Below are 12,088 nucleotides of genomic sequence, written 5' to 3' on the forward strand. Positions count from 1 at the left end.
ACTGTTAGAGCATTGCTCGGTCGAACTCGCATGCGTTGCTATCTCAAGCATGTTTGTCAATGTTAGTGATCAAAACTATAAGTCTTGATTTCTAGCCTATTTATAGATGTCTCGGACTAGGACATAGATAGTGTAGTTGAGCTTAGATCTCTCGGCGTTCATTATTTGAAGACGAAGAACTACTAAGGGGAACTTGTGGAACTTCATCAACAAAAAGGTATGTGGAGACTTAAACTCATCTATCACTAGGAAAGTTTATTTCTACTCTATCTCCTATATTGAGACATAAGTCGTATTTACGATATAGTTTTCAACTATATACATTTGAGATCTCAGGATGAGTATATATCGCTTACGTATTTCTCGAAATATGTGTTAGAAAGCTTTCACTTTAGCCATGTTCGTTTTTACTCGTGATGAAAGTCATGTTGACATTTCAATAACTTGAAAATTGCTTTGGTGCGTGTGAAAACGACTATTGCCATCCTCTAAGAATGTTTCAATGATTGGAATGAAGAGTTAATAATGTAACCATCTTTGGATATAAGCATATATAGTGTGTTCTCACATTAGTGTATAAATCCATAAACCGGGAGCCAAGTGTACGTATTTGTGTGTATACCAAATTGGTGAAGGCGACAAGATAAGTATGCGTACCCGTACGCATACTGGTAGAAGTTTTCAAAATCTGCTGGATTTAGGAATTACAAACTCCTAAACTAGTCACTTTAAGTATGCGTACCCGTAGGTATACTAGAGGAAGTTTTCGAACCAAAAATATCTGTTGGGTTTGGGAATTACAAACTCCTAAACTAGTCACCTTAAGTATGCGTACTCGTACGCATACTGGCGGAAGTTTTCGAACCGAAAAATTCTGTTGAGTTTGGAAACTTAACAAACTCAAAATCCGGTTGCTTAGGGACGCATACCTGTACGCATACTTAAGCTGGTTATTTTATCAAATCGGTATGTTCATGAAGTTAAACATTTAATTCATAAGGAATGCAATCTTTGCAAACCGTGGCTATAATGTTCATGATTGATTCAAGTGATTCAAACTGATTTTGTTTCGATTGTGTCTTCTATGCAGTTGAACAACTCATTAACTAGTTTCATTTGAAGTCATTTGAACTAGTTATGGTGAAGATGAATAAGGTTAATATGAGAGTAAACATATGGCTAACCTCGGTTAACTAATTGTGAACCAACATGGTGTAGACGTTTAGGTACGGTTACATAAACATAAATGAGGGTACATTTCATTTATGTGTAACAAACTAAGTTCGATCTAATGGTTGAAAGATATTAACTTGGTTGAATCAGGTTTTTCATCTAACGGTGAATTATCTTCACCCTTTTAATGAGAGCAAGGGAAACAAAATCCTTAGCTATTTTTGGTATCCCGCACGTATTTTTCGCCTCCCACGCGTATTCTTCGTGTACCCACGTACGTTTGATTTCTGACGTAGGATTTCAAGTTCTTAAAACTCAGTCGTTTGATCGATATATCTCTCTGTAAATAAGCAAGAACTGTGAGGATTAAAAATAAAATACTATCTATATATTTCTGAAGGACCAGAAACGTAAAAAAAAAATGATTTCTTCTCTCCTTCCCTGAGAGCTTCTTTTATAGTTGCAGAAACGGTGATTTTTTCATCGTCAAATCGTACTGATTCTTCTAATCGTGCGCTGGTAATAATTTAATCTATCTTATGATTTATATTGTGTTGGATTTAATTTCAAAATTGATTGGGGTTTAGATCTTGGTTGTCCGTGCATTGATTTAGATTTTTGTTTATGGATCTGATATGATTTAAGCTCTCTATCGAGATCTTATATTGAGCATAAGTGATTCTATTTGCTAGATTGGTGAAAATAAAGTTGGACATTGTTTATCATTTAGTAGTGAGCCTGAGAGATCTGTCAAGTTCGTTTACACTTATGCCTGCAAATCTGTAAATTTTTATTGATTGTTGTTTGATGAGTTGAACGAGATATTTTTCTCATTCTTTAAAGCTTATGATTCTACTTTATGATTCAACATAAAATTTGATATGGCTATCCATTTGAGTGTTTTTGATAATGAATCGTGCCTTTGATTGTTAGCAGTACAATAACTTTGGTAAGATTTTTTGAACTCTCTTCGGTCTTTGTATTGTTGATTAATATCTAAGGAAGTCCGATAATTTTGATCATGCAAATTTTTGTTCTTTTTCTTTCTGTATGCATAGAAATGTATTATTATTGTCATTTCTTTGACCTTCAATTTTTTTCAAGACTTTGTTTGCTTGAGTATTTTAAAGCCAACAACCAACCTATAAGTATAATCCTACGTAATCATGATGGTGTGAATGTGGATGAATAAAAATAATGTTGCAGAAAGAACGAAACTTTCTAAAAACATGCTTTTGGAATTTTGCAGTCTCTTAGTTACAAGAGAACTTTTCGTGACTTGCTTTCTCCGTTATTTCTTCGGTAACATGGAATTGTCTAACCGGATTAGTATATTTAAAACTCAACGTGCAACACACGTGCACTCTACTTGTCTTTAATAAGACACCTATGTACTCACGTGTCCAAACTCAACACCAGCGCCCAATTTTCTTCTTTTCTTTTACCTCTTCCTTTCTTCGTTATTTTCTTCTCATCCATCACAGAAACTATTACAGCCGCACTCTCTCCTTCACCATAACGAAGAAGAAGAATATCATAAGTCCGTAATCAGTATTTTGGTGGTGAACCAAAATTTAAAGTCCAGCTTAACCGATTTGATTTTTTATTTTGTGTTTGAAGAAAACCCAAATTTATAGCTAGTTTCATTTTGTAAAGGTAATATTTGGCGTTGCTTTTGGACAACCTGTGTTAAATTAGTATTTGGTATTATGTAAAATTGATTGAAGCAGTTGATTCGAAACGTCTTAAAATTGGTAGTATACTTCTCTGTAAATTGAATTCAGGTTCGAGATACCGAAATTTCAGACAATTCCAGGCCAAATTCCGGCCGAGTTAATAGAGTTTTTCGGCTGAATTCCGTCTGGGCATAATCATATTTTTCGCTACATTGAGAGCCGGAAACGGAATTCCCGGCGAGATTTCGGCCAAGATGGCCGAAATTGACTACATTCATTCAGCATGACAAACAAAATTCTAGTGAGTATTACTAACCGATGAATCAAAGTTTTAAGTTTTTGACACTCACGCACAAGAAATGCACAAATCCACAAAATCAGGAGCCAAAACGCTGGACAGTGTGCATCTGCCCGATAATGTAACCAATATCGCGGACTAGACCAGAGAGCACCGGGCTACCGTAGTCTATTCTCGATCAAAAACAAAGGTGCTAATATCGGAAAACCAACATTTACTTCTCCATCCGCTCCAGTTAAAATCCGTTATTCCCATCAATGCCTGATGGTTAGAACAACCAATTTCATACTGGTAGTAGAATATTCATACTGGTAGTTGGATCTGCTCACCTAGATTAATTAATTGCATTCCTTTATTTTCATCACCTGTTCTTATTATATATACTAAATTATCAATCCCCACTTCCAATTCCTGTAAACCCTAGAAAAAAAAATCCAACTGTTAACAATGGCAGGTTTCTTATCCGTTCTTAAGCGTATCTACCTTACTATTTACAATTGGACTATCTTCATTGGCTGGTAAGTTCGATATCTATCTGATTTGTAAATTTTAGTAAAATTATCTGTTTTTGTTGAGATCTTGGTAGTTTCTAATCTGACTTTTGTATGTGAATTTGTTATAGGTTTCAGGTTTTGTATATGGCTTTGATGACTTTGAAAGAATCAGGCCATGAACATGTTTACAATGCTGTGGAAAAGCCTCTGTTACTTGCTCAAACTGCAGCTATAATGGAGGTAAACTTAAACGAACTCAGAGATTCACTTTTGGTTGAATTTTTTTGGAATTTCTCTGATAAGTTGGTTTGTTTGCCTTCTTGATAGATTCTTCATGGTCTCGTAGGCTTGGTAAGATCTCCAATTACAGCAACTTTGCCACAGATCGGATCAAGATTATTTGTAACTTGGGGAATTTTGTGGAGTTTTCCTGAGGTCAGATTTACCATCATTTTATAGACAAACAATTGTAGATTAGAAGTTGACAGAGTAGATGTTTTGGTTTGCAGACTCGAACGCATGTGCTAGTTAGTTCTTTGGTTATAAGCTGGTCGATTACCGAGGTATGAGCTCTACATGATTGTAATGTGCAAGAATAATCTATGTTGTTTCATACTTACATTCAACTGTTGACTTGTGCTTGTTTTTCATATCTTTCTAATTTTGTAATGTTTTATGTTGAGTGTAGATTATCCGATACTCTTTCTTTGGTACAAAAGAGGCACTTGGTTTTGCACCTTCATGGTTGTTGTGGCTCAGGTATAATCAATTCTTCGATTATAAATATGACATATATCGTTCTTCCCTTTCTTCTAGGAAATGTTTCACCATTTCATTAAGTACATTGATGCTTGTGCAGGTATAGCACCTTTCTGGTATTGTATCCAACTGGAATTACCAGCGAAGTTGGTCTAATATATATCGGCCTGCAGTACATAAAGGTAATGAATTCAATCAGGTCTCTTCTGCGTGTTTAATGTACCGATTTTTACTGTAAGATTTGGTTGTAAACCTTCATTTATCAAGAAAGCAAACCTCTTAGTTGTTAACAATGTAACGATCTTCTAGAGAGACCTTTGCCGATTCCTAAAATGAACTGACATGGCTAGGAACACTTCCTTGATATCTAAACTCATTGCCACAAGTCTAGTTTTTGGTCATGCAAGAAGTCCATGGCTAATTGCAAACAGGGAAAACTACCATAACTCAGGAATAGAAAAGTTTGTCCTATTGCCTAATCTCCTAGAATTAAGAATATGTCCTACTGCATTCTCAATACATATATCAGTGTTTACGTGGTTTATGATTGACAGTCAGGTGTATAATGCAAAACACCTTTTCATATCCTCGCTTTTAGGTAGAATTTTTTTTTCAGTACTTTTTTGAAGCATTTTTCAGTACTTGTGATAACTGTCAAAGCAGTGGGTTTCGATTTTGTTCTGTATCTTCTTCACCTCAATCTTTTTGATATTTTTTGCAGGGATCTGAGAAATACTGCATTAGGATGCCAAACCAATTTAACTTCTCATTTGATTACTTCTATGCTGCAATTATTGCCCTCGGAATCTATGTCCCAGGCACGTAATCACAAATTAAACTCCTTCGGACTCAAGCTGTTCTGTTCGCTGTAGATTAATGACTGAGTCATAACTTTGCAATTTGATCTTATTGCAGGTAGTCCACATATGTATCAATATATGCTTGGGCAGAGGAAGAAAGCTCTCGCCAAATCCAAGAGAGAGTAAAGAAGCCGTAGAGGACTTTTATAGCGATCAAATGGTTAACCAGATCACTTGTCAAAAGGAAAAGAAAGTGGTTTGCCAGATTAACATTGTATCCAGTTCAGCTTTTCTTCTTTCCTTATTGTATTTTCTTAATTTATCTTACTGGTTTGTACTTGTTCATCTGTAACAATCTCTTTGTATCTGAAGGTTGATAGTCTATGCATTGGTTACTGAGGGCTCAATCTATTACATTTTGGGCAAACCCTCAATCTATTACATTTTGGGCATGGTTTGCTTGGCATCCTCTTGACGCTGTTTTAGAGAATCTTACTCTTGTGGGAATAAAAACTGTGAATTCTGTTTTTGTATTTTTGAGAAGTTCTTGTCATCTCAATAGCAATTATCAGTTTCTTTTTCTTCCTTAGTCCCTTTTCCCTGCAAAGGTTCTCTTTACAACGCGTTTGGTTCAAGTTTTAGGGAGTCTAGGAATACAATTACAAGGTAGGAATTGGATTCCTGATTCAAATATTATTATTTGGTTGACATAATCCAATTGCAGGGTAATCAATAAATGCCAGATCTGTCTAGTACCCTTCCCCATTGAAAAATTTATACCTAAAAACAAACAAATTCTAAAAGTTTGAATTTCAAATTTCCAAACCAAAATACTGTTTCAAGTAGTTCCACACCATTCAAATTCAAAAAATTCTAAACAAACAAGTTGTAAAGGACTGAAAATTACTGCATAAAAACTATGCAACCTTGTCCTGGCACATATGAGCTAGTAGTAGCTAAAGAATTACCAAGATCATGCAATATCGTTACCTACCAACATGTAGAATCATGTTCTTCACATAGTTGGCTCGTTTTTCTTCCCCCATGCCGAAGAAAACCTTTTGTTTTTGTAGATGAATCGAGTATAATAGATGCAGCATCTATCACCTCATCTTCTGTCAGCCCTTCTATCTTATTCAACACCTCAAACAAGTGTTTATTGACATCGGCTGTCAGCCCTTCTATCTTATTCAACACCTCAAACAAGTGTTTATTGACATCGGCTTCTTGAGTAAGTGACTCAAGAACTGCTTCAAAGTGATCAAGTGTACCCGTCACAAATTTGCTAAACGAATTAGCCATCAAACTAAGCCCATTTGAATCTCCACTTGATTCACCAGATACAATGTCAATGGATGATGAACGTATCCTTTTCCTTCTACCTTTACCACTGTTTGACTCGGATTGATTACTTTGCTGTTGATCATTTTCTTGTGCAGTATTATGCTGATTTTCTTCTTCCTTTTCTTGTTCGTCTTCTTTCTCTATCTCTTCTAGCTCTTCAACAAGTGAAGCAGCCCCTTTGCCATTTGCCCTATCTTCAGCAAATATCTCAACTAATGCATTTAAATGAGGGAATGCTTTCCCATACAGTCCCTTTGCATTCGTATGAGACTGCAAGAACAAACAGCAAAGTAATCAAAATCATAGCAAAGTTGAGAATACAACAAAGCAATCAAAATCAGTGATTCTAAACCGATATAATGCTACATTCAGACAGAATATAATGCACATATACAGAATACAGCAAAGCAATCAAAATCAGTGATTCTAAACCGATGCAGATTAGTAGCCTATGTGTAATCATAGTACTACTAATTAGCAAACACCAATAAACAAACTCATCACCAAGTAATAACCAAACCATCATTGAGTAATCAAACCAATGATGAGCCCAAAGGTAAAGATTTTTTAGCATATACTCACTATGGTTCTTAATTATACGTTATTCTTGTCATTCTTGGGTTACTAAAATATGGTTTCGTATGTTGCATAATATGAACAGACAGCCTAAACTAATCAAGATGTGCTGCAAATATGTTGCATAAATATTTTGGCATTTTCACTAACTCCCAGCTGCCCGGCACATAGTACTACTAATTAACAACTTCAAAACCATTTTGCAGTAATCTGCCAAAACCCAGCATTGAATAACAACCTACCGATATTCGTTTTCCTAACTGATTATCGTGGATATTGGGACAAACCATGCCTACAACAACTAACAGTACTACTAAATTGACAAGTAGAAAATTCAAATGCAGAAATCATAATTGTGAAAGATAGCCAAATACCTCATAAACCAAAACTGATTCAGGAAAATTACCGAACACTACAAGGGTACTCATTCTACTGGAAAGATAGCCAAATACCTCATAAACTCAAAATTGATTCAGGCAAATTATCGAACACTACAACAACTCAACATAATCCACAACACCAGGCATACAAAGAAAATGTTAAAGTAAACTAAACTGATATATATATATATATATATACTACAGAATACAGTAGAGGAACAACCACATCCTAATTCAAAAATTGTTACACAAAAATGCAATTAAAATTTTCCAAATTATGGATACCTAATAGTATTCTTCTAGGTCAAGTGACCTTGATTTAGAGAGAAGGGGTATCAAATCAGAAAAATTCCAGTAAGAATCATTTTTTTTTTTTGATAAACAAACATATATTAACATTAGGGAACAGTTACATGGTGCATATTATTTATGTTACACAGCTTAGTGATCCATGCATTATAAGAAGAAAACGGTTAAATCCTGGATATGGACTAGTATTTGTAGAGGCATTGAGGTTATTAAGTTAAATCCTTGTTGGGCAATAGGAGATGGTATTAATATCAAACTTTGGACGGACAAATGGTTACCAAATGGTGCTTGTCCTGTGCCAAGAACTGGTGTTAGTGTTGATTATACACAGAAAGTCTCTGAGCCTCCAAGCTAACCTGGAAGCAAAGCTAGATTAAATTTATGTGGATTTCGAAATCCTAAACCCCCACTAGCCTTCTTTTTACACAGAAAATCCCAAGCCTTAATGTAGCTGCCCTTGGAACCTTCTTTACGTTTCCACCAAAAATCCCGTTGTAGAGCATTCAATCTATCTAATGTTTTATGAGGTAAAACAAAACACATCATTTGATACATGGGCATTACACTAGTAACAGAAGTAATCAACACAGCCCTGCCAGCTTGTGAAAGTAATTGAGCCTTCCAACCTTTAATTCTGTGATAAACTTTATCTAACATACATTGATAATTAAAACTCTTAGATCGATGAAAAAAAAAAGGGTACCTAAATATTTATCAGTTTTCGTAATTTTACCAATCCTAAGAATCCTAGCTAAAATTTTACAATGCTTATTCGGAACGCCTTTACTAAAAGTAAACACCAGATTTCTGGTAATTAACAGTCTGACCAGATGTAAGACTAAACATATTAAGAATATCCAGCAAGTTCCTAGCCTGAACGATAGTGGCATTAGTGAATAAAAAAGCATCATCGGCAAAGAACAAGTGCGAAACAGAAGTACTACCAGTAAGAACCTTAACACCAGTAACTAATTTTTGTTGTTCCGCATGCAATAGTAACTTGGAAAGAGCTTCCATACATAGAATAAAAATAGTAGGAGACAATGGATCTCCTTGACGAATTCCTCTAGAAGGAGTAAAACTGTCGCCAGGAGATCCATTAACCAACACAGAATAAGTTACAGTAGATATACACATGTAGATTAGATCACAGAAATCATCAGAGAAACCAAGTAACCGAAAAACATGAATAATAAACGACCATTCCATTCGATCAAAAGCTTTTGAAAGATCTAATTTAATAGCCATATGGCCTATCTTACGTTTACAAGTTTTCATAGTATGCAGAACTTCATGAGCTACCACAATATTATCTGTAATTTGCCTATTAGGAATAAAAACTGATTGATTTTGGGAAACCAGTCTATCTAAATAAGGTTTTATACGATTGGCTAAAATTTTATAAAGAGCATTACTTAAACTAATGGGTCGAAAATCACCCGGAGTAGTAGGAACTGGCACTTTAGGGATTAATGAAATAAAAGTGTGATTAACACTGGAGTCCAAAGATTTAGTTCTAAAGACTTGTTGTACCCAATAAATTAAAATCATACTTAACAATATCCCAATGATGCTGATAAAACCCAGGGGGAAATCCATCAGGTCCTGGCGCCCCCCAAGAGTTCATCATGAATAAAGCAGATTTTATTTCATGCTCATCAGGGATTTGACACAGAATTAAGTTATCAGAAGGAGTCAAAACTTTCGCAAAAATAGAAGAAAATAAAGGATCAATAGAAGGGTTAATAGATTGACTAATATGTTTAAAATGATTAGTTAGAAGATTACTAAGTGGAGACTGACCTTCAATTCATAAACCAGAAGCATCTCGTAAAGTATAAATGTGATTAATTCGTCTTTTTTCAGAAACATGCTGATGAAAAAAATTGAGTATTATGATCATTTTCTTTAATCCATTTATCCTTAACATGCTGACTCCAATAAGTTTTCTCAATAGCATACCATGATTCAAGATCATTATGTAAACCAGTCAAAGCGGATTTGGTTTCAACAGTGGGTGGTAAAGCATTTTGCACATCAATAGCAGAAAGAATATTGGAGATATTTTTAAAAATATTACCAAATTCATGTTTATTCCAATTCCTAAGAATATGATGCAAATGAGTCATAGTGCTAGTAAAGCTACTAAGTTTATTCTGACTAGTGCAAATTGACTGTTGTACAACAGATTCATAAGAACTATGGTGTTGCCAACATCTCATATATTGCGATAGGTTTATAAAGTTTTTCACCAAAATGAGTTGTCTGTAACATGATCGGAGCATGATCAGAAACAACTCTAGTGAGATGAGAGTTAAGAGAATTAGGGAAAAATTCTAACCACTTATGATTAACAAAGACTCTATCAAGTCTCTCTTGAATGTGATCAGTACCAGATCTCTTATTAGTCCAAGTAAAAGGCAAACCAGCATAATTCAAATCAATTAGACCTATTTTTTGGATGCAGCTATATACATAAGCATAACTACTAGAAGTAACAGAATTGCCACCTTCCTTTTCAGATGCATTCAGAATAAAATTCATATCACCAATTACTGCCCATGGGATAGTAGGATCATTAAAAGCATAGATAAAATCACAATTCCTAATCCTTAAATGATTATCTAAGGCACCATATATAAAAGACGTATTAAATCTGGCATTAGTTTTCAAAACTTGAAAATGGAAAACATTATCTTGAAATTTAAACAAAGAAGCAGAAATGTTAGAAAACCAGACAATTGCAATGCAACCTGATTTACCAACAGAAGGAATTAATAACGAATCTTTGGCATGTAGTTTATAGAATATTTGCTCCATGAAAGAAATTTTGGCTTTAGTTTCTACTAACAAGAGAATATCAATATTATGTGTCTTTATCAAGTAATTTAAATGATCCTGTTTTAAGTTAGATCTAATGCGCTGCAAATTCCAGGAGAGGATCCTAATATCATATAGAGATTGATAACCAGGTGAACTCATAATTGAAAAACTTCCAATAATAAGAGGGAGAAAAAAATTGCAGGGAAAAACAAAATTTAACCTAAATTTAAGATAACAGGAAAGCCCAATTAAACCGAAGAGAAATGAAAGCAGAATACTAATACGTTTAAAAATGAAGGAGAGTAAGAAAATAAGTATCTCTATAGCATCAATGGAATTCAATGTTTGGACTGGAACTTCGGCAGCGACTCCATCCATATCTCCACGATCTTGAGTAGTGGTTTCCCGTGCAGCAGATGTAGATGGGGCATCTTCTGGAAGACGATAAACTCGTTTAACAAAGTTTCTTAACATAGCAATATCATCATTTGGAAGAACACTTTCTGCTACCATCCGTGGAGTGATTCCATCATCCGTAACATCTACAGCAACATCTATCCATTCTGGACTAATTTGTGGATTTTGATCTGGAACCATCGATAAGGTCGAGGTATTAGTATTATCCGGAATATGGAGCAGATCCGACTAGACCCCCAAATTGACATACTGATTCAACATGCGAGCCCAAGTATTGTATTTCTGTTGTTATTTATCAACTTTGTGCTGGCCCAGTGAAGTTTCGTCACCAACGGTAACCACATTTTTACCCTTCCCCGTTTCATTTTGTGACATGAGATTCTTGCCCTTGTCTTTAGGACTCATTGGATGAGATTCCGTAGCAGTTGAGAGAGTATCACGTATCTGGATTGCAGGGTCATCTAGAATCCTTTGCCTTTTTTGACCTCGTGCATTGCTATTCTCTTGATCAATAGCACTATCATAGATTCGCAGCCCAGATACGGCGGAGGCTAGTCCATGAGTAGTACGTCTACCTTGTACTCTGCAGCCGTCGATAATCATCCTTGCGTTTTCTTCATCTTCAAATATAACTGTAGGAATATTATGTCGATAATGAAGCTGACTATCAGAGCAAGTTAGCTGATTATGACTAATATTCCAACAATAATAGACAGGTGGCATGAGAAGGCTATCAAAGTAGACTTTAACATCCAGTGTTTCAAAATCTTCATATCTGATACGGATTTTATGACGAAGTGGCGCAGTGAGGTCTACCAAAACGTGTGTGAAAAAGCGGGGTCTGACAGCACCACCTAATATTTCGCTTATCAATTTATATGGACAAATTCCAATATACTTTTTATGAGAATTAACTAGGCAGTCAGACTCAATCAATAAAAAGACATATCAAAGAGTTTATATTTCAATATCTCGATTTAATCTTACTCAAGCAAACTGCGAGTCTCGATTAAAGAGAGATAGACTTGGATGGTACTAG

The 12,088-nt window shown here is 35.1% G+C and overlaps 2 protein-coding genes across 2 annotated transcripts; one reads left to right on the top strand and one right to left on the bottom strand.

The window, feature by feature from the left end:
• Positions 1-3,197: 3,197 nt before the first annotated feature.
• On the top strand, positions 3,198-5,733 carry LOC113283320 (very-long-chain (3R)-3-hydroxyacyl-CoA dehydratase PASTICCINO 2-like). Its single transcript, XM_026532543.1, has 8 exons — positions 3,198-3,665; positions 3,770-3,881; positions 3,969-4,076; positions 4,151-4,204; positions 4,330-4,400; positions 4,501-4,582; positions 5,122-5,218; positions 5,316-5,733. Exons 1-8 carry the CDS (start codon positions 3,595-3,597, stop codon positions 5,384-5,386), a joined length of 666 nt encoding a protein of 221 aa, XP_026388328.1. The 5' UTR covers positions 3,198-3,594; the 3' UTR covers positions 5,387-5,733.
• Positions 5,734-5,981: 248 nt separating this feature from the next.
• Positions 5,982-11,268, bottom strand: LOC113283321. Its single transcript, XM_026532544.1, has 2 exons — positions 10,951-11,268; positions 5,982-6,814 (listed from the first exon to the last, which is right to left on the bottom strand). The coding sequence occupies exons 1-2, from the start codon at positions 11,227-11,229 to the stop codon at positions 6,191-6,193; spliced, it is 903 nt and encodes a 300-aa protein (XP_026388329.1). The 5' UTR covers positions 11,230-11,268; the 3' UTR covers positions 5,982-6,190.
• Between the last annotated feature and the right edge of the window lie 820 nt (positions 11,269-12,088).

The sequence above is a fragment of the Papaver somniferum genome, chromosome 5 (genome assembly GCF_003573695.1).
Source record: "Papaver somniferum cultivar HN1 chromosome 5, ASM357369v1, whole genome shotgun sequence".
Classification (NCBI taxonomy): Eukaryota; Viridiplantae; Streptophyta; class Magnoliopsida; order Ranunculales; family Papaveraceae; genus Papaver; species Papaver somniferum.